Genomic DNA, 23,410 nt, shown 5'->3' with positions numbered 1-23,410 from the left:
AGGTTCTGCCCATTTTTGTGACATAAGAATCTTGTCCATCGGTTGAGCAGTCCTGACGCAAATTTGCAGTAAAGCTAGACTACCCATTCACAATTGCTGTCATAGGGAACGTGTACAATCCATACAGAACTATCACGTGACAAGACTACCAACGAAAATTTGAGCCGTTGACCTTCACTGTCTGCCGTTGTCAGCAGTGTGAATTCCTGTGATTTCAAGCTTTTGTTTCTCGCCAAATATCATTTTCAACGATACAGATACAGTTGTATGTGAGACATTATCTAGATACGTAGCAGCCTTATTGACAACATAACTGTTAAGTTTGGGAGCAAAAACGACCAAATACATTCCACATTCCATCTCATTTTTCGATGATGGCTGTAGTCGGACTGGTGCATTTCCTTCGGAGGTGGTAATAATGTAAGTAGTTGCAACGGTCACCTTGCCACCTGCTGTCTGCAATCGGGCGCTTATATACACGTGTTGTACACAGGTAATCAACTGAAATAATGTTGTAAAGGAATGATAAGGTCATAGACTACTAGTATATCATTTCAACTGTAGATTTAACCCGTTTGTACTCATGCATATCCATTACAACTTTGACGTTGATAACGAGAGGGTGGTGAAATTGTTTGCCAGAAAGCATCCCAGAAGACTGGAACTTCAAACAATGCTTAAAGACTAGAAAAAGACTAAGCGAAGATCACACTGCACAAGTGCACATTCAGAGGACCGGCAAATGCTCCCCTCTAACTCCTGTTATGTAATCATCATTTTCTATTTTGGATGATTACTTGCCTGTCTCAATATATTGTTGATTATTAGTCATACATTTTCTCATGTTGTGACAGTTCGATTGGTTCTCATTTTGAAGTGAGCCAAAACCTAAGAACATTCTCACTTATAATTTCCAAAGAGTATTATGCAGGCACGCAAACTCAATTTAGTTGTATTTCATTTAAATGTAATGGGTAAGAGGGTATGAGAGAGAATGCTGAGCTATGAAGTAAAATGGTAAAGTAAAAAGTTTGTCAGATAGTATTACAAAAGCCTGAATATTGCAAGAGCTCCGGAGTAAAAACAGTCAGGGAAAAACCCTATGATAACATTGTGAGAGCGTTAGACTGCATTGTGACGCGTCGTCATTTAATCTACATTCTTTATTCATATTTTTCATAAAAAACACAGGTAATGAGCCGGATTGGGTTAAAATTCTCACTTACAGCTTTGTAGAAGTCTGAGTCAACAGTATCACACAGTACTTCAAGACGTATTAGTACAAACGATTTCTTGAGCCTGCACCGTTTCAGGCTCTGTTCTGGATACGGCGGTAGAAACTCATTCTTTTTTGTTTATTTTATCATTATTTACTAATCTCTTTTCTAACTTACAGGTAGCGGATTTCTTTGCAGGCCAAATTCGGAAATGTACTGTTGATTATTACTTATACATTTTCTCATGTTGTGACAGTTCTATTGGTTCTCATTTTAAAGTGAGCCAAAACCTAAGAACATTCTCACTTATAATTTCCAAAGAGTATTATGCAGGCACGCAAACTCATTTTAGTTGTATTTCATTTAAATGTAATGGGTAAGAGGGTATGAGAGAGAATGGAAAGTGCTGAGCTATGAAGTAAAATGGTAAAGTAAAAAGTTTGTCAGATAGTATTACAAAAGCCTGAATATTGCAAGAGCTCCGGAGTAAAAACAGTCAGTGAAAAACCCTATGTATGATAGCATTGTGAGAGCATTAGACTGCATTGTGACGCATCGTTATTTAATTTACATTCTTTATTGATATATTTTCATAAATATCTCAGGTAATAAGTCGGATTGGATTACAATTCTCACTTACAGCTTTGTAGAAGTCTGAGTCAACAGTATCACACAGTACTTCAAGACGTATTATACAAACGATTTCTTGAGCCTGCACCGTTTCAGGCTCTGTTCTGGATACGGCGGTAGAAACTCATTCTTTTTTGTTGTTTATTTTATCATTATTTACTAATCTCTTTTCTAACTTACAGGTAGCGGATTTCTTTGCAGGCCAAATTCGGAAATGTACTGTTGATTATTACTTATACATTTTCTCATGTTGTGACAGTTCTATTGGTTCTCATTTTAAAGTGAGCCAAAACCTAAGAACATTTTCACTTATAATTTCCAAAGAGTATTATGCAGGCACGCAAACTCATTTTAGTTGTATTTCATTTAAATGTAATGGGTAAGAGGGTATGAGAGAGAATGGAAAGTGCTGAGCTATGAAGTAAAATAGTAAAGTAAAAAGTTTGTCAGATAGTATTACAAAAGAAACTCATTCTTTTTTGTTTGTTTATTTTATCATTATTTACTTATCTCTCTTCTAACTTAGTGTGGATCTCTTTGCAGCCCAAATTCGAAAATGCCTAGAGACAGCTAGTAACCAAATATGCTACTATAATTTAATAAATAAGAAATAACCATTCCAGTATGTATCTTAGTGCGCACAGTAAGACAGATCAAATCAAATAGGAAAACATCTGAGCACTAAGCCTGAGGTCTGAATTTGCACTCAACTTCTTCCAATGGCTAACGGATGTTTAATTTTTGAATTTCACTGACCTCCAAATTTCACAAAGAAAACCTTCTTAGCATGATGGTTAATATGACATTTGACTGATATTGGAGATGTTTGCGAATCGGATCTACTACCTTTAATATTATTAAATCTAAAATTATTATTTTAAAGTTCGGAAATGCTGGAAATATCCTACCACAAGGAGGCAAAATATAAATGGTTCACATTTACAATTCATTTTGTTTTAAAAATTTTCTTATTTATTTTCGTTTTTGACAAACTCGCATACCAACGGCTGATATACTGTATAGTAAAGTGAATGTTTCATCTTCCAAACAGCATCCAATGGGATGGAAAACTCCAACTGAAAGGTGGACACCGTGACCATATACTCGCTAAAGAAAACACGTAATAGGAGTCGTTTTTTCTCACGGATTAGATGGAAAGTGTGATGTACGAGCGTAAATAATCAAAGGGTATCAAAAAGGCCGAAATTTGGGAAAATGGTATATTGTTCAATCATGATGAAGTACTTCTTTAGGGTGCAGGAAACATTTAAGGAATACTTGTTTTTAAGGCCCGAAAAAATCATATGATCATTACTCGTTTAGGGGCCATTTTGAAAGTCCATGTATGAGCATAGTGTCCACCTTTTAATTGTCGCTACCCCTCCCGGGACAGTATCAAAGGACCGTTTTGTTAATTAACGCAATCCCCCCTTCCTTTAAAAATCCTGGCTTCAGGCCTACTAACGCGGGTATATACAATAGAAAAAATAAAAGTTAAAACAACACCAGGAAAATCACTATTCTCAATTTTGCGGCGCGCTATGCGCGCAGAGTCTCGAACACAATTAAACTTTGCAACTTCCTGGCAAAATGAGTTTTTGCTATTTCCTAGATGAAATACCGTAACGCGATTGCATGCAACAGACAAAAATACAAATTTCCTCGAGACTTTAAAACGTCATTAAAACAGTCAAAATTCACAATTTGCGGCTCGCTTCGCGCGCAAATTCTTATACAACTTTTGTAGTTCGGTCGTCCAAAGAATATATATATATATATATATATATAATTGTGTGTGTGTGTGTGTGTCATCATTGGTATTGGTACCGAAGGTCCGTTTTTTTAGTGACCGCACCCCCCCTTGAAAAATCCTGGCTACGGGCCTGTCTCACTGTGGATATGAAATGTTGGATGTATGAGGCCTGTTGGTAATCAATTTTGGAAGAGGATTGATAGACATAGTTTGTTTTATAAGGAGACAAATAAGTCTGTAATATATTGAATGTCTGACCCTCCTGATTAAGTATGGTAAAACAAGAAATGATCGCATGTGAGAAACTTTTGTGAATTTTGCGAGGAGCCAAGCTTTGCGAAAGTAAAATTCCTGTGAAAGGTTTTGTCTACCCAGTGCGTTGAATGCCAGTGACAATTCATAAAAGTTTCATGCCACAAAAAAAGGCCATTGGCTCCAAATCACTACAATTTTATGGCACGAATGTTTGTAGTTTTACAATAATTTACTTATTTGTCAGGTGTGTGGCCATGTGTTATAATTTACTGAAATATCTGTAATATAAAGTTTGACCATAGGGGACATCACAGCTTTTCATCAAAACAATGTGTCATTCCTTACCCTTGAGGGGGAAAATATGTAGAAAATAAGACTGAAGTCTTCATCACTCAAGCAATCAATAGGCAGTAAACTTGAAAGCTAAACCCATGTGGGACTGCAGCTTCATTTATTTTAATTGTACGTTGTGGTGATATTGTTTCAGAAACATTTTAAGAAGCTGGGGGCAGAGTCAACACCACTATCCCAGGCATTATTCATACCATGATTTTTACTCTTCTGGAGCTACAATCGTATAGAATGCCAGACATCTGACAGTCACATGAACAAATCACCCACCCTTGCCTTAGGGTGCATTTATCTGAAAATTTCCTAAGGCAGAATCATGAAACACATTTGAGGCATTTTTGTGCGATGGATTAATGCAGCCGTGTTTTCAAAAATGTTTAGAAATGGCATTCAAAAGGCAAAGGGTGAGTAGATAAAACGTGATGCCATCTTAAAACACGGTTCTCTGAGCTGCCATGGTCAACTTCAAGTGTAATTCTATATGCCATCAATTGCGAAGAAATTTGTGCCTCAGTTGACCTCTACTTCCCGCGTAGAACAGCGCAAAGCAGCTGAACAGTGAAAATACTGAAATTGCTGTGAACATCATATTATGATGTTTAGAATTGCCATTTAATATTATATAGGGCCTACAATGTTAAGATAAACACTGTACTAGGAATTGGAAGTTTTAAACCACATTCCAAACAACATTCTAAACACGTTTTGAAATGCAACTCTCTCTCTCTCTCTCTCTAGTTAGAAAAACACAGCCTTGGTATGGCAGGCTGCTGTCTTATGGGATATTCTGCAGGCATTATGCAGATCAGATCATTGAGGTCAATAATGATGTACTCATTTGTTTTCTTTTCTCAAATGTGAAGCTAGTGCAGTAATCTTTGTATACCACACGAGTATACCTATCAGAAGATGAATTGCTGTTGATTTTGTCTCTGGTGATGTTCAACCTTGGGGTGCTGTTATTTCCCAATGCTGTGCTACAAATTGACTTTGGCATCCCCCATCTGGGGCGTCTCCTTGTGTCAATTATTACACATATTTCTTTTGGGACAGGAAGAAAAATCTTTGGAGCTATCCATGATTTTAATAGTAAGATTTTCATGTCGATGACAAGGCATTGTTACAGTATTTTCAGGTATTTCTGGTATTTCACAGGGAAGCATATCATTTCTATGCATGAAGAAAATGCAGATAAAAGGTATAATACATAGCTTGCCTAGAAGGAGTTCCAGCCAAAAGTATATGTCCTCGTGTAATCCAATAAGCACAAATATGTGTCACCGAGCAGGCAATTTTCTGTTTAGGCATACCCAAAATTGTAGATGGCAAGTTATGTGCAAAATCATAAAAAAAGTTTGTGTGTGCCCAACATTCAAAAATTAGTGATGTTGCCTTGTCATTTGAACTGCTCACATTATTTTCTGACTTCAAGCTGTGACCAATTTACTTGTCACGCAATGGGAATATTTGACCTGGAGAATGGCATGCATTTGCGTTCTTCCAAACGTTTGATTTAGCAAAATGAAAGAGTCTCTTTATAATGCTATTTGCAAAGTTGTTTCGTGCTAGCAACTATTTTTTTTTTTCAACCAAGAAATTTGACACTTTCCTGTTCATATTCACACACATGCACACACTTTTTTTTCTATCTATATTACTCTCCAAAAGGATAATACTTTAAGAAAAAGATATGGGGAAGATTTTCAAAAGTATTATCATTATTGTTGCATTTCAGTTAAATACATCATAAAAGGGATAAATTTGCATTGGGATATTTATGGCCGATCGCTATGATTTGACTGTAATGATAGTGATAAGGACTGCATAGCATTAACAAATGAAGGAAAAATTCCTTACAGCATCGCCATTGCTCTTTAAAATAATAATTGCAGGGAGGATAATTACAACAGTGCATACTGTAAAGTGTAAGGTATAATAATAAGTATTGGGTAAGGAAGCATATTTACATTTAGATTTTCTAACAATTTCAGAATATTATACATATATCCTACAATTATAAACAAAACAGAGAGGGGGAGGAAGACCCTGCACGGTTTATTTTTAGCCAAATTGTGACATGCTGATCACAGCAGTATGACAAGATCAGAAATTACCATATCTGTTCTGAGGCTGAAAAAAAGGCAAATGTGGCAGGTACTAGCAACAAATAGTTCAGCTGCTAACTGAGGTGCTCTCGTCTGCTTTGAGTGCCCCATTTATTTTTAAGAGCTTCGTCACACGCACATGGACTTTGCACTTTCTATGATGTAACTCAGATATATGCTGGTTGGCTACTGGCTGTTTCCATATGAGTCATCAACAAACAGATACAGAGATCAAGCTGCCCAGAAAATGTTATCTAAAAACAAAACAAAAATCTCTTCTGCGTAAATGATTATCACTTTTCTGCTAACATAAACCATTAATTTTTATAATCTGTCAGAATTGACCATACTGTGAATTTAAGCAATTAGCATATTGCTAGAGATTTCCCACAACACAATATTATAATAGGCCCTATATGAAATGGAGATGTAGATAGCATTATTGATTGGCTGATTTTGTGTGTGGGGGGGGGGGGGAGGGAGATTGTACGATGCATACTGGCAGAGACCTCTTGTCTTGTCTTGTATCTATCTTTATAAATGTGCAAATATTATGCAGAGTGATGGTACATTTCTAAATCCTTCTTTCATCAATGTTGCTGTTCATTGTGTTGTGTACTACTTATCAAAATGCAAAGTTGTATATAATTTTCTTTTTGTGTGTACTTCATTTGCAAAAGAAAAAGCAGAAGATAGAAATCAATGTTACTGTATCATTTCTAAACAAAAGTAAGACAAATTTGTATATTTTGAATTGGTTTACTTCTTCATTGTCATTAAAACATTCCAAGCACACAACAGTTTTTCAATTGCTTTTCCCTGATCAAAAAATGTGTTATTTGTATATTAGTCATACCATGTACCGTGATCAACACCAGGTGGTCCTTCATATCTGAAAAGATTTGAGCTGGAAGTTCTGGAAAATGAAATAAATGACCACTGACAGAGCAAGCTCTTTCCTTGTTTTTGGAATCTCCAGAATATTAAGAAAGCAGTTCCCTAACCTTTCATTAGACAACGCTGCACACTAGCACTGGTCCAACAGTCTCAGACCTCTAAAAATTACTGTCGGACCAGTAATTTTTCAGGAATGAACCAGTAAAACATGGAAAAATTGGGTGCCTACTGGTCCGACAGACAGGTTGGACCAGCAGAAAAAATAAGTTAGTGTGCAGCCCTGCGTTAGAGAATCGACACTTGATGCACCAGTCGGGTGCTGACTAAGTTTGTGAGGTGAGTATACCTGATTCTGATTCAAGATATTTGTGGTTTGTTCAAATTCTAGGTTATCCTATTTCGATATGGTGTAGAAATTAGCTGTTTTGTGTTTGCTGTGAAAGACTTGAAAAATCTGATCAGTGGTCATAAACATGTAAGTTGCCTGTATGTAAACTGAAATTAAACATATGATTATATGCTCTGTTGTAACCTCCACAGCTGACCATCAAGGAATTGCTGGTCACTTCTTGCAAAGTGGACATGGATGTGGCAAGTGAGGTGGTAGTCTACGATCAAGTCACTTCGGACATTGCCGCTCTGACCTCAGACAATTTTCTGGGGGTGTTCCTGAGCAAGCTGAACGATGCCTTCAAGAATGTGTCTCTCCTCTCAGGTAAAGACAAACATGTCAAGATTTTCTTCTCATCCTTACCCTTGCCTTCCGTCAGATTTTATGATACTTCTCCTTGGAATTGATTTTGTGCTAATTATGTGTAAATATGGTGATTTTTTTTTTGGGGGGGGGGGAGGGGGAGGGATGGTGTCATTTTATGTGTGTGTGTGTGTGTGTGTGTGGATAATGAAACAGACACCCACCCCACCATTATTTTTATCAAAAATATCTTTATGTTAATAGCACATATCCAGGAAATAGAATCGTTGACAGTTTGATAGCCCAATTTGGAAGCCGCTATCATGTAGATGAAACATGATTGTAGACAGCATGTCATCATCTCATTATCTTCTCAGTGTATTGACAGTTAAACCCACATCTGTGATTTTTGCAGTCCAGTAATCATCCATTGTAATCCGAGGTGGGACTAATTTGATATCAAGAGGATGTTGTGCGAGATAATCCGTGATGAGATGCTGTACTGTGAGGGATGCATCGCATGCTCCTCGCTGATGATTGGCTGCCAGGGATGGCATCTTCAGCTGGAGATGGATGTTGGCAGCAAACCCTATTGGGGAGCTGTATGCAGTGCCATCTGCTGCAGTGAGAGAGGGGAAATGCACAGCTTGAGAAGGCAGAGACAGATTTTGTGGTTCGCTGTGTGTACACAGAGAGTTGACGTGGCTCAACATCAGGGGTGTATGTTTTCTGCTTTTGAATCGACACCAGAGGGCTCTCTCTCAATTTTGCGTCCAGTAACTGCCCCAGAGATGGGATGCAGGTGGCAGTGAGCAACTTGAATATGTTCGCAGCCAATTGACTCATGTATCATAGCTTTTGCTACAAAGAAGTTAAGCTTGATATAGCAGTGATCCTTGGCTGTTGTAACGTTGATAGAAAAAGTTCATACGCAGGAATCCAATGGGCTGAATTCAAATCATCATGCTCATCTGCTTTCAAATGGATGGCATATGGTACTTAACAGTGATGAATTCAAATTTGTCTGAAGAAAGTAATGTTTTATTCCTGGCACAAAGTAAAAAATGAAATGGTTGATCAAAAGAGAGCCTGATTTACTGTTTACTTAAATTTCAGTATTGTAATCAAATAACATCCAAATTTGTAGACTTCCATGATATTATGTCTGTAGGCACTGCAGTGTATGCTTTTGTCAAACTCCAGCAGGATCCTCTCTGCATTGTCCAAATCTAAAACATGTATTGTATTTTTTTTCATAAGTTGACAAGGAATTTGTTGAATTAAATCAATTTACTTCTTTTTGGTATTCATTAGTGTTGTTTACAAGGAAAAATGAATTTATAGCTATAGATTGCTTAAATTTTAACAGCATGCACCATCCTAGTCACGGACTTTCTCCCTTTATACTTCATTCCTACCATAAATACAAACTTTTTGCTAGCGACATGTAAAGTCATGTGATATTAAGTCAATGATATTGTTTTGTTTGTCACCAGGGCGTGAGTTCTTCTGTGAATGATTTTTCTGTTTGTTTGGGGTTTTTTTCTGGTCATGGGGCTGTATGATTATATTTGATTTTACTGTGGTAAAGATGCAGCCGTAGATGCAGCTTGATCTCTAGCGAAAGTGAGTACATCCTGGTCCTTGTCCTTAGTTTCAATTATCCTGCCTGCCAATTGGGGAAAAAAGATTCATGATTGCAGGATGCTGTCTGTCTGTTTTAGGATGAGTCGCTCCAACGACTTCACACCTCACCGGGCTTGTATCCTCTACCAGCCTACATTAATGATGGATGATCGTGTCATCACAAACTGGAGTCACTGATTCACTGCGAAACACACCCCTTCTTACCAACTCAACTGGGCGTACCCAATTAATGGAATCTCCCTCTTTTCCTACCATCCTGTTTGGAGTCGATCCGTCATTGAACCTATGACTGTTAAAGAGATGTTTCAGCCCTGGTATGATGTAGCATGATAGGATGTAATGTCTGACAAAACTGATGATTCTCATCACTGATTAGGGAGGGAGTCATCATCCAGTTCAGCCTCACCTGCCACAGAAACCATCATGTAAATCATTCCTTTCTGTGATGCTGCTCATACGCTGCTCATAATGCTGCTCATAATGCGGATATGTGTAGACTGTTACTAGGTATCATTGAGTACTTGTGAAACAAGTTGTGGCATTGCTATGATGCCTAGTAGTCTGAAGTGGGAGAATATGTGTATAAATTATATATTACCAGAGAGAGAGAGAGAGAAAGAGATGAGATGGCATTGTGTCTACAATGATCAGCAAAGTCATCCCACATTGTCAAGCAGTTTGCCAGAAATCAATTAATTCTCTTCACCTCCATACCCAGTCTGTAACTGGGCAGATACAGAGAATTATCCTGGAATGTACCAGCAATATTGTTACCTACTCACAAATGTGTATTCCCTGAGTAATTTACTTACTACCCTGCTGGAGGTATGAGTGTTCATTCACAGTAGGTGCACAAATACAAAGCTGTGGTGACTACTCACTCACGCACACACAACACACACAGGCACGAGACTGGCAAATACAACATGTGCTGGGTAACGAAGCTAGGAAAGGAGAAGGACAGATTGGCCGGCCACTTCATGACATCATCTCACTTTGCTCTGATTGGCCAATAGCTAGGATGACTCATAGGGGCTGTCCTCCCTCTCAGCTGATTATCTGGTGTGTGTAATGACTGTCTGTTGACAGTGCACCACATGTGTGTGTGTGTGTATGTGTGTGTGTGTGCGTGTGAAAATGCAAAGTCTATGCTCTGTATCCTTCTTTGGGCAGTGCGTGTTATGTGGAAGAGACTCTCCTGCAAGTGAACAGACACTGGGCCAAGGTTCGTACAAGCTGAGTGGATGATCAGAATGGGTATATGAGCGTTCTGGTTCCCAGCCCGGCATTGTTGATGCAAACTTTGGTGCTAGGGAGACGTAGTTGGTTTGATCGTTGGAGAGAGCACTGTGCTGAGTGTGACATCGCCTTCGATGTCGCTGGATCTTTAGTTGTGGATTTAAATAAGCGCAGGATGGTGATACAGGTGGAGAGAAAGACCGTCACCGCTGGCGGTAAGAGCAGCATCTGCTTCACTTTTTTTTTTTTTTTCATCGTGAGACATTTTTAAGTTTCAAGTGCATTTTGCTTGTGATGAGGATTTTTGTCATTTTTTAAAGATTTGTTATTGGTAGAGGTGTTATGTGATTTTTTTTTTTTATCACCAGCATTCCTAAAACAGTAGGTGTGCGTACAAGTAAGTAAGTTCTTCTCATACATGAATGTATGCAATCTATTTTAGCATGCCGAGTTCCTAATTATTACATGGAGAAAGTACTACATACTTTGGATGTTTCAGACTGACAATAGTCTTCTTTACATATTGTGAAGATAATTTCTATTTTACTGTGGTATCTACATATTGTGTGTCAATATATCTCTCTATATCTTTTTTTTTCTTGTTGTAAACTCTTACCACATTGATTTACATACTATGTCTCCTAGACTGTCAATCCTGTCATTTTTTAACTCTTCATGTAATTGATTTGACCATAATATATTTTTTTCTTGTGTGGCTGAGATCTTGAGGAAAAATTTGTATCGATGATTTTAGCTTGGAAATTTTGAGATTCCCATCACTCTGTCAAACTGTCAAAAATCTGAATCGTACATTTTATCTCTGCAGTTTCAAATCTTGTATGGTGAGCATGCTAGTATTCTTTTCCAACCATGTCGACTGATTTCAGACTCTGATAGTGGGATATTTTTGTTCACGTTACTCATGCTATGCATGGCAGAGATACTGGTATTGTGTAATCTAGTGTGCGCAACACTTTTCCTGTGTGTTCAGGTTAAATCGCAAGTGTGCGTATTTCCTCTACCTACTTGGTGGGTAGGCCAAGCGTACTCATCCTGGCACACAGGAAGTAGTAAAAGTCACCCAAACCATGGCATGTACCTGCCACCACAGATTACAGGGCTGCGGTGATGTCACTTTTTTTTTCTGTCCCGCTCGCTCTCTCACACGCAATAACTCTCATTCAGTTTTTTCTAAATATGGTCATTTGGTAGTTGCTGACAGTGATACCAGATTTTTTTTTTTCCATGAAAAAAACTTACTGATTAGTGACCAGGGATTTGGCAGCTTTGTTTGTTTAAGGCCTTCTTGGAGGGTTCAACTACATTGAATATGATTTGAAAGTTTCAAGTATAGCTGTGCTGTATAGAGTCTATATTGCAAATATTTCATCTGTTAAAACAGAAATACATTTTATTGTTTCCAAACAACCAGTATGACTCACGTGGGTGTTATTTGGAGACATTGTTCAAGCTGTTTTCATCATATGTAAATGACAGAAAGTGGGTCTGATTGTGGCTAATTCTTGATTGCATTTTAAATCATATGATTTTTTTTAACCCTTTCATGCACCCCATAGGTGGCTTCCCATCATTCCAGTCATGTTTCCCCTACCTCTGTGAGTCTCAGAACCGACCCCCTTGCCCTGCCCGTGCCCCCCTCTCTCAGCCCTGCCTACCAGTGGCCAACACAGGCCCAACGAGGGTGCTGGGTTTCTTGTACCTTGGGTCACAGCAGGTAAGCAGAACTTGTCAACTCACTCCAACCAACTTTTAATCATAATGATGATAGAGATAAGTTTGATTTTACAAACACAATAATCTTTTCCCTAATTTTGAATGATTAGAAAAAAATCTTGTTTAAGTTGTCCTTTACTATAACCCCTTGCTACTATTAAAGAAAAGAAATACCTGAGCTCAAAAAATCTTCCAACTTTGCAAGATATAGCTCAGTGTGATGCTCCAGGAATCTAGTGATAAATCAATTCTTTTGAAATTATGCAAATATCTTTTTCTAAATGTATGCCCGAAATATGCACAAATCATGTTGGTAGATGTGTTGACATCAATTCTTGCCACAAAGTTTCAATATTACAGTGGCTAGTTAAACAATATAGAATACTGATCAGTATAAGTTTTTTTATTGTAATGTTTTGGCAAAGTTAGAATAAAGTTAGATACACAGATATTTGCATTTGATAACAAAATGTGCTAGAATTTTTCAAGCTGGTGAATTCGTATCAATTTTAAACTTCACTATGGGTATATACAAATTAATGTAGTGTTTGTTTAAGTATTGCAATTTAGGCATGTTTGGTAGAAGATAGTGATATTTCACCAGTAGGCCTACATGTTTGAGCACTGTGTGTGATAAAGGTAGAGTGCCTTGCAATAAGGCTATGCACTTTTGCAGGAGTGAGTCAGAGACGGAGAGGTAAGCCAGTCACATCCTGATCAAATAAAAAGGCGAGAAGCGGGGAGAGAGATAAGGCTTCACACTAAACTCTCTCCCCTGTTATATTACATGCTGGCTTATTTTCACTCTCTTTCTATCCAGCTTTGGCATATGTGTTGAAATATACTGCAAGATTGGCACAGGCAATGTTGCTCTATGATTTATTGAAACTTTTCAAGGATGCAACCTTGTTCTGGTGTGTTGTTAAAATTACATGTAGTGCCTTTGGTAAGTGGGAAACATTTATAGGTGACACAAGAAAAACACTGAGTGACTTGGAAGTCATGTTGCTGACAAGTATACATTTAAGAACTAAAAATTCACAAATTAATTTCATCCATCAGGAGAATTGATAAAGGTCACGAATGAATTGCAAATTGTGGAATTCATCTGAAAAAATTTGTTTCATAAGTGTAACACCAATTTCAGATGAATTTCCAATACAGATTTGCTTCTAATATTTGATATATCAAATTTTTAACATACTTTTGTTTTCGAATATTTTTATGATGATAGTAGAATTCATCTTTACTATATGTAGAATAATAATTTTGCCAAAGGGTGATTCTTGAGCAGTGTCCATTAAGTAGGTAAAATAAATTGGTCTATGATAGGATATTATCTTGTACAATATGATTCTGTGCAACATTTCTTTATCAAAAAAGATTTTTTTTTGGTGCTCTGAGCTCTTGAAATGTGCACAATTTTCTGTGTTATGCAAAGATTTTATTCATTTCATTTCTTATGAGATTCTTGACTAATGTCATCTTTACACAGGATGTGATGTCAGAGGAGTGTTTGAAGCGCAATGGCATCAACTATGTCCTCAACATTAGTAAGTCCTGCCCCGTCCCAGAGTTTCTACCCCAGACCCATGTTCATCGCATCCCAGTCCTTGACAACCACACCGAGAAGATTCTTCCTTGGTTTGACGAGGCTCTTGAATTCATCGGTGAGTAGAGCATTCCCTGTTCTCTCTCCTGTTTCATCATGCAGCTGCACAACGTCTCCACTTCTAATAAATGTGTGCATCACTTGTGTATCATGCTACTATTACTGTAAAACCAGGAATTGTTATGTGCATGAAATTTAAGAAAACTTTAGGAGCCAAGATTTGTGAAATTCATATTCACACGAAAGACTTTGTCTACACTATGTATTGAATGCCAGGCGGAATTCGCAAAAATGTCATGCCACGAAAAAGGCTGTCAGCACCAATTCATGAACATTTTATGCCACGAGTATTTCTGGTTTTATGGTAATTGTTAGATCCCATATATACCTGCCAAAACTTTGTAGTCATTATAACAAGTCCACATGCCAACACACCTCTTGCAGTAGTGTATATTACAACATAGTGTACTACAGCAACTTGCATTACTACATACTTTCTCAGTCACATACTATCCCGTTCAGATTTAAGAAACTTGTCAAGTACTTTTCAGCCAACTATCTGAAGTTGCAAGTCGTGAGCAACATATACCGCATATCGCTACAGTGTAGTAGTGCTTCTGCCATTGCAGTTGAGGTGAATAATAGAAGATATGAGACAGGCAAAGAGCATATGGGGCCTCTAATCTCATGGGTGGGTTTAGTAAACTTCACATTGAAACTGATTCTTCAGGCTCCTGTGTTACAGGAAGTTCCCGCATTCTCATTGCCTGTCCGCCTCATTTATTCATAGTAACGTGGTGTCATAGGTAAATCCAGTTTTGGTCAGTCAGCATGTCTCATGTGCACAGCACCCACTGCTTTCTTGCCTTACTCGCATCAGAACGGTGCAGTCTTAATTATTCTGATCGGGAATTCACACTAAGTCATAGACGAACCAGGAATGAATCACCAGTGGGAAGGAGAGAATAAGAGACATGTAGGTCCTCAGAGAACCTTACACAGTCATGTACAGTCATTGTCAGTATGTTCATGGGAGAAAATAGATGAAATGGTATTATAATGAGAAAAACCGTCATTGACATAATCTTGCATAGTTGTTAGATGTTGAACTTTGTGTCCTGTGCAGGAGCTCAGACATGTACAATATTTCTCCACAGGACACTGTAAATGTTTTCTAAATAATGCCCTTCACAACCAGTCTTCACTGGGTAATTTTGCTTATTATACAATGCACACAGACACACTCACTCCAACAGAGAATATACACTCAAGGGACATATCGAGCTTTCCCATGCTCCCAAAGAGTTAATGAATCAAACTTGATAAAGCTGATATCATCAGCTGTGTTCTGCACTACTCTATGATATCTAATGGAGAAGGCAGCAAGATGCCTCTCTGTCCTCCATCTCTCTCCCCTCTCCAACGTTGCAACCCTGATTCCATATCCATACACCAAACACAGCCATGATATTGCAAAGCACTCCCAACATAATTAATTTTGCCTGTTGGCTACGCACCAGTCACTAACTGTGTAATGCATGTACATGCATATTGCTTTGTCATGTCTGTTACTGTGCAGGATATAATTCAACCCATAAAAATAGACCCCCAGCCATGCCAAAGTGAACGTAAAGAGAGAGGGGGAGAGGGGGAAGGGGGAAATAGAGGGAGAGATTCAGTGCCACATGATAGGTTTCTGGCAGATAGATGGTGAGAAACACGGGAGTGGTTTGTGGATGGCAGCCTGTTGCCAATCAAGCTGCCTGGATACGTATAGTGAACATAAAGAGGCAATCTGGCAATGCCAGGCATTCTCTCCTTTGGCTTGTCTGCACCTGTCAATCTAAGCTGTGTGGATTTTTACTGAGGTTTGCAATTGCATCAATTGTATTTGTGGACATCCAGCCAATCAGTGACCATACCTACAGTTCACATATAAGATGCATACACAGGTGGAGACAGAATTACATTTTTTTTCGTCCCTTCTACTGTCACTCCCCCTACAACACATTCAATGAAAATGTCTGAAGAATCCTTTCTTGCAAGGTATATTTGAATTTTTCTTCTGTTGTTCTTCTTGAAAAGTGATATCTATTCATCAAATAATCATGTCTTTCAATAATTTCATACAGAGTCAGAGGTCATTTACCTTTGTCAAATATGTTCACATTTGTAATCTAATATACTCTGTCATAATATAACAAGTGTAATACCCTCTTATGGACTTTTGTGTTTGCTGTGGATAATTAAGTGTTCAGTTTTTATCAAAGAGGATACAATTTTCTACTTGTACCATACAGACAAGGTGCGGTCAGCCAGTGGGAGTGTCATCGTCCACTGTGTGGCTGGAATCTCGAGATCTCCGACTGTTGCCATCGCCTTCATCATGCGTTACCTGAATATGAACGTTGATGAGGCATACAAGTAAGTTTTATTCCTTACTGGTTGCTAGGAACCTCAAACCTACAGTGTATTCTGAAACTTGTCATATGTTATGAAACCGGTTCGAGGTTGGGAAGATTGTGATCCTTAGAAACATGTTTACTGCCATTTATGCAAATTCCATAAATGCAAAGGTTATTCCTCTCTTCTTCGTTAGGAAGTCCATCCGTGCTACATGTAAAGCAGGACTCTATTGCCAGATATATGTTGAAGTGATAATCACAGCAGATGAGGTTGAAAGGATAAGGAAATGGGGGGGGGGGGGGGCAGTGATCTGCATTATGTCATTTGATGGGATATGATGTAATAGTAAGATCCCAGCATATTTTTAGCTGGTCAGTTGGTTGGTTGGCCATGGGTGCCTGTCATTCGTCTGTGGAGTGATAGACAGGTGATTCATCCTGCACACAGCTAGAGTAATCCATTGGTCAAAACTACTAATGGTGAAAGCTTGTTCATCTGAAATGAAGATTATGAAGAATCTTAGGTGAAAGTTGATTTAGATTCCTTTTCTGACATTTAAAATTGCCATAGATTTATTTATTTGTGGTTGTAAACTCCGTACCTCTCAAATGTAAGTTTCCTAAATAAGGATTTTATGCAAGCCATTCCTGGTTTTCTTGAGCAATGGGTTAATTTTATGCACATTTGATGCTTCCTCAGGTATGTCAAGGAGAAAAGGGCCACCATCTCTCCAAACTTTAATTTCCTGGGTCAGCTGCTTGAATATGAGAAGGTCCTGCGGAGGCGGCAAGGTTTGGAGGTCCCAGCCGAGCCCAAGGCACCCCCCAAGGAAGACATCGTCCCACCAGTGGAGAAGAAGGCTGAGGGAGCCAGTGCCAGTGGGTTGGCCAGTCTCTCTAGCTCACCTAAGGAGGATTCGTTGAGGGGCATGGTCCTGAAGAAGGGTCTGGAGGAGGTGGGCAGCAAGCAACACTCAAGGAAGCTGAGTCTAGAGAACCTTTCACTGCCCCTCAAGTGCTCCTACACGCCGGGTAAAGCCAGTCCGCGTCTGAGCAGGACTCTTCCCCGCGTCACGTTTGCCGATGTGCCAACCACACCTACCTCAGAATCAAAATCAATTAAGCGGTCCCTCAGCCGTGATGCCCTGACAGAAGTCAGCACACAGACCCTGACTCCCGAGAAGCGTTCCACCAGCCACCTGACTCTGGACTTGAAGAGTGTTCCTAGTAGGACGTTACAAAGGCCCACAGGCCTTGATGTGAAGAAGACAACCCTCCTGTTAGACTCCCCAGGTGATTCTAAGAAACCTCGTTCCCTTTGCAATAGCCCTTCAGGAGTCCTAGATCAGTTACTAGCGTGGGGCACCAGTCACCTCAGCATGCACTCCCCTGAAGTTCGCAATAACAACCCTTTTGTGGAGGCATGTGCCAAATTCCATGCCCAGCAGTCTGCACAAAGTGGGAATGCCCAAAGATCCCAAACTGAGAGCTCCAAAAGTAAAGTTGAGAGAACAAAGCTGAAACTAGAAGGACTTATTTCCAACCACGAGGCAGTCTGTGCGGAGGTTCATCAACATGCTGCAGAGAATCTTTCCAACCAGGCTGCAGCATCAACAATGTCTGCCCCTAACACCCCAGCATCGCCTGCCTCGGTTAGGAGTCAGCGTCACAAACCCAGTGAAATATCTGTAGGTTTCCAATTTGGACGCTCACGAATCAATGACACAACTTCAGGTCAAAGCAGAGGTTCTCACTCATTGCAACACAAGGACCAAACAAAGCCAAGTGCTCTGAAGAAGCCTACATTCGGACCTCAAAACTCTCCACCACCTGTCCCAGCATCCCAGGTGCTGAGTGCTGGAGGAAACGTCTCAAATCCTCTCTTTACCCGCCAAAGTAGTGGACAGTCATACACCAGTGACTTGAGTTTGAGTAGCGTAGCATCCCCATCCGTGGACAGTTGCTCAATGCTCGACCGACAAAGCTCTCTAAGCTCTGGGATTTCTCCTGACGTAAATCTCAGTTCTGCAAGCAGTAGCACATGCAGCAGTGCTAATCTCAAGCCCCACCCACATCCCAAGGTGCGAGGACAGCTTGACCTAGATACTCCCCAAGTCCTCCCCTCTGGTTGGAACCCATTTGCTTTCCCTCAGGTCAAAGGAGACGATAGTCCAAGTAGTCGCGGTGATAGCATCGTCTGGCAGAAACGCAAAGAATCAGGCAACAGTGTGGATGAATCTGGGCATGTCCAAAGACTTCATCAGTCGCCCACAATGGCTATGGACCGTGTAGCAACATATATCACAAAATGTAACTTTGGTTCTCCAGAAGCGAGCGACTCTGATTCCTCAGAAGCCACACACCCGAGCAAGAAAAAGTGCAATAATAAGAAGCGTCCCAAGCTGCAGCCCAGTATCCGAAGCCAGTCCTGCGAGGAGATTGGTTCCTGCTCGCGAGAGGCCGTGGCATCTGAGATCGTTGTCAGCACAAGGCGCGAGCTCCTGGAGTTCGGGCGATCAGCACTGGAGCAGGATGAGGAGGACTTTGACACGCGATCCCTGAGTAGCCAACGGTCTCTGAGCAGCAGTTGTGAGATGATTGAGGTTTCATGACACAGCACACAAAAGACTCTTGTACATTATACATTGTGCATATATTGAGTTGTATATTATTTTCTTTCTTTGTGGTTCAGTTTTGAATGTAATACCAAGTGCAAATATGTCACAGCATCACCGTAAGAAGGTTGGGTTTTGATGTAGTCTTGATTTTTGGTGGATCAAGTGGGCGCCTACAACTTTGCCTTTTGGTTCACATTGATTTTGGTCTAGGTGTTGGTCTTTGAGGTTCTTGACAATAGCGTGGTCAGAGTACATTGTAGACAGTTTTTGACAAACCAATAATGGAAAGAAGGATAAACGTTTTGATTTGTGACTTTGTGATTTCAGTCTTTTGTTTGCAGAAGGATAATATATAAGGTTGTGAAATGGTTCTCCAGATGTTGAGGTAGTAATCGACTGATGTATAACATGAATTTCAGTGGTAATTGGAAAGTCTGGTGTGATGCATCTAATCATGTATATGTGATATGAATTAGAGAACGAAATTTCTCCTGGAGAGATTTTCATGTTCTTTATTCTTTATATATACACCCTTGTGTGCCATGTGCAATTATCTTGTAACATTTTGTGGTAGAAGACTTGAGACAAATGAAATATATCACCACATCTTATTTTGTCACAATATAAAGATATATAGTCTATATTCATAACTATTCATTAAATATTTCAATATTTTTGTTTCAGTTGTCAAAGTTGTGAATGGGTATGATGTTGTTCGCTGATATGATATTGGCAGATGAATGGATGGTTTCCTCAACTGCACCGATTCATTCAAGTGATATTCCACATCTTTTCTTTGTAATAAATTGTTTGCATATTGACGGAAATATTTTGTGTTAATGTTAAACATGTTTTTAGTTACCTTGGTGTTTCATTTTACATCAAGTATTATTGTTGTTCGTAGATCAATCCAACTAGACTTTGTTTGCATTTGTGCAGAGCCCACGTGGGTCCACGTTTCAGTGAGACACTGAGAAATGAGTCATGAAAGTGTTATATCAGTTTATAGCTAATAACCATATGATTTTATATGAACTTTTGATCATGAATCATTATATTGTCTTTGATGTCTAGATACGAGATGGTGAATGAACAGTGTGATTTACTTTCTGTTTCTAGATTCACTGTTAAAGGTAAGATCACCAGAGAATTCACACACAGAATAAACCAACACTCAGGATATAAGCATGAGTACACATTCAGTGCCTTTCTCTCTATATAAAAAGTACCACTGAAGACACTGCCTTCAGCTTCCCAGCCATAGCCCTCCTCCATCCTTCACTTATGACAGCTAACATCTAGAATGTTCAAGTACACTCTTTATTTTGTCTTCAAGATCCTAACATCACTTTTCTGAACTGTCTTCTCTCACAGCAGAGCAGAAGGTGTGCATCCAGTTATTATGAAAAAAAAAGTCTCATATATCAACTCTATCCTATTTTTCTACCTACTTCTAGATTGATCCCTCATTAGTATACTTGAGCTGTTCGTACGCAGTGTATAATGATTAATTCTCTTGATAGATGCCACAGTGTCCTAAAAGCCAAAGTCCAGAGGAATTACAAGCTTGCGGCTTTACATTTGGAAATAAAAGAAATTGCCTGCATGCAAGAAGGTTTCTGAACTGAATGTTTTAAGTTGATATTTCCACATTTCTTCAAAGTTGTGCTAGCGCAAGTTAAATTGCAAGGGTATCATATGAAGTACGTTTGCAATAAGACAGGGCAAATGTTACCTAAATGACTGAAATGAAACATTTGGAAAGATGGCAAAGCGATGATACAATTCCAAAATTACTGTGAAAATTACCATGAACACTGAAAAATAAAACATGGCATTCAAGCACAAATTAGATTGTAAAAGATGGTATGATGCTGTAGATTTTTGTCAATAATTGTACAGAATAACAGGAGAAATTCATGTCAGGTGGAAATTTATATTGCATGCCCAAAGATTCAAAAATTGATGCTTAAACATTCTGGAAATTGGGTATTGTCATGTGAGAAACAAAAGGACATTCACTTTATACTCAATCTTTGGAGTTATGACCCTTCTGCTTCTTATGTGACAGTATAGAGGTTCTCTTATGGGGCCTGTTCTCGCTATTAAATCTTTTGGTACTGTTTTTTGAGATCTATTTAAATCGTTATCTCTTGCTTTACAAACTTTGTAGTGATATGTATGTATGTATATGTATGTATGTATTTGTTCTGCCAAAACCTGCAAAAAAAAATGATTAGCCCTGCAATTTCTTGTGTTTTGTATGCATGTTGAATGTTTAAATGTGAAAATGTTTTGATATGAAGAAGAGAACACATTAAAAACCAATATGGTAAGATGTGACATTGCTTGATGTGTGCACCTGCTCTTTTTGTCTCTGTATAGTCTGTAAAGTTTATAGACTTTATGCTTATTTACAACCTGTAGTAATTCTCCCTTTTTTCTTGCACACACACCACACAGAACCATACAGCACATTAATTTTGTACACCATTTCTGTCTATATTTTCCGGCTTTGTCATTCAGTTATTTCTTTCTTTCAGTCAATTCCACTCTCTCTCTTTGTGATATTACAGAAGTAGTTTGACTTCTTTACCAATCTTTTTTTCCTGTCTCATTCCGTAATCAGCGTTCCTGTGTACTAGTATAAGTGCATCTCTTCAGATACATGCCTGCCAATCTTTCTATCTCTGTCTAGATAGCTTTCTATCTATCTGTAATTATTTATCTATCTATCTATCTATCTTTTCTTTTCTTTCTATTGATCCATTTATCCTCTCATATATTTATGGTATATGATTCATCTTACCCTATCTGTCAACCTACTCAACTCTTTTTTCTTCTATGTGATTAACTGTCTCTGTTTCCACTTAGCTATTTTTTTCTCTTTGTTGAGGCACCTGAATGGCTTTCATTATCAATGCTGATGGTTCGAAAAATTGTAATAAGGGACCCGCGATAAAGCACATCAGTAGATTGAATGATGTTTGGAACACAACAAACATCACCAATTTAGTGATTGTATTGTGATCAAATATGTATGAAAAGGTTAAAGTCATACAAACATAAATGCATTCAAAGTGTAGCTTGAGGAAGAAAGTTTGATACATTACAAACATATTAACAATCCAACTATAGTATTTACAAGGTAAATAATCTAAAATATGACCAACTTGCCTTGTCCCTCAATGTACCTCACCTACGTTGGTTTTGACCTAGGATGGCAACTCTACCCAATTTTAGCCCTCTTCCTTCAATTCAAAGAGGAAATCACATCCCTGATGACTAACTTCGAGGTACGGCAGGAATTTATGAAAGCAACTGTCTTGACATATTACGGCACATTACAGCGCCTTAAAGTATTTAGTCTGGGCAAAATCATCTCAGCGGCATGATGAAGATGGTAATTAAGTCTGTCATTAGCTAAGGGCCCTCTGAAAAGGACAGCCCATCCCACTTTAATGTCATCAATACTCACTCTCCACACTCCTCCCCCTTTCTCAATTTCTCTTTTCTGACATGCTGTCTGCCTCAATCTCCCTCTCCCTCCTCTCTCTCTCTCTCTCTCTCTCCCCTTTCACCCTCTCACTTTCTGTTGCTACATCTTGTCATATTCTCCTATTTTTGCATTTCTAGCTAGCAATCTAGTTTATTCTGAATATAATGTCCCTTAATGTACCAGTTTGTAGTCTGTGCGTGTGTCCCTCTATCTACTTGTTGCTCTTCTTCCGTTGATGTCTCTCATGTTATGCTGAATGAACAGAAATACAGCAAGGTGATATCATATTCAATATAATCTGAAATAAAGGATCTCTGGGGAAAACTATAAGAGTAGCTGAATATCTTGTGTGAAGTGAGATCACCTCTTGATTCCTTGAGAGGTTTGATGCTCCATTTCCATTGATAAAACTGATAGAAATGAATATGAAAGCATTTTGTCATGTTCAATTATATATAATGCAGAGCGGAGCATGATGTTATTTGGTTGTTACGAACTGAATCTTAGACATACCAATTCACAAATATTTACCATTGTTATCACATGTATATAAATCAAAACAGGGAGGTGAGACCAAAATGAATATCTGCATTTAAGAGAACCTCATCTTATTGCCACCCAAACATGGTGATTCTCCATAGATTTAATGCACAGAATATTTAGTTCCCATTAACCGTGGGTTAAGAACCACATGTTTTGTTAATGCCAGAGATTGTTCTTTCACACGAGTGCCATTCCAAATCTGCACTAAAAT

At 38.7% G+C, this 23,410-nt stretch overlaps 1 protein-coding gene across 3 annotated transcripts in view; it reads left to right on the top strand.

Moving 5' to 3' along the window:
* LOC139726549 (uncharacterized) overlaps window positions 1-22,663 on the top strand; it is a 111,751-nt gene extending 89,088 nt beyond the window's left edge. For 2 of the 3 annotated variants that reach the window (XM_071637539.1, XM_071637538.1), the window contains 5 exons: window positions 7,749-7,923; window positions 12,366-12,523; window positions 14,018-14,192; window positions 16,435-16,558; window positions 17,240-22,663. In XM_071637539.1, the coding sequence (XP_071493640.1) occupies window positions 7,749-7,923; window positions 12,366-12,523; window positions 14,018-14,192; window positions 16,435-16,558; window positions 17,240-19,151 (2,544 nt within the window). In that variant the 3' untranslated portion in view covers window positions 19,152-22,663. Of the gene's footprint in view, window positions 1-7,748; window positions 7,924-10,765; window positions 11,004-12,365; window positions 12,524-14,017; window positions 14,193-16,434; window positions 16,559-17,239 lie in introns of those variants that run through there. The other variant, XM_071637540.1, reaches the window with a different exon arrangement.
* Window positions 22,664-23,410: the final 747 nt, after the last annotated feature.

The sequence above is a fragment of the Diadema antillarum genome, unplaced genomic scaffold (genome assembly GCF_040938485.1).
Source record: "Diadema antillarum isolate AM-2024a unplaced genomic scaffold, OU_Dant_1.0 seq00000089_RagTag, whole genome shotgun sequence".
Classification (NCBI taxonomy): Eukaryota; Metazoa; Echinodermata; class Echinoidea; order Diadematoida; family Diadematidae; genus Diadema; species Diadema antillarum.
Note: the sequence above shows the minus strand (reverse complement) of the source record. Positions and strands in the feature narration are given on the sequence as shown.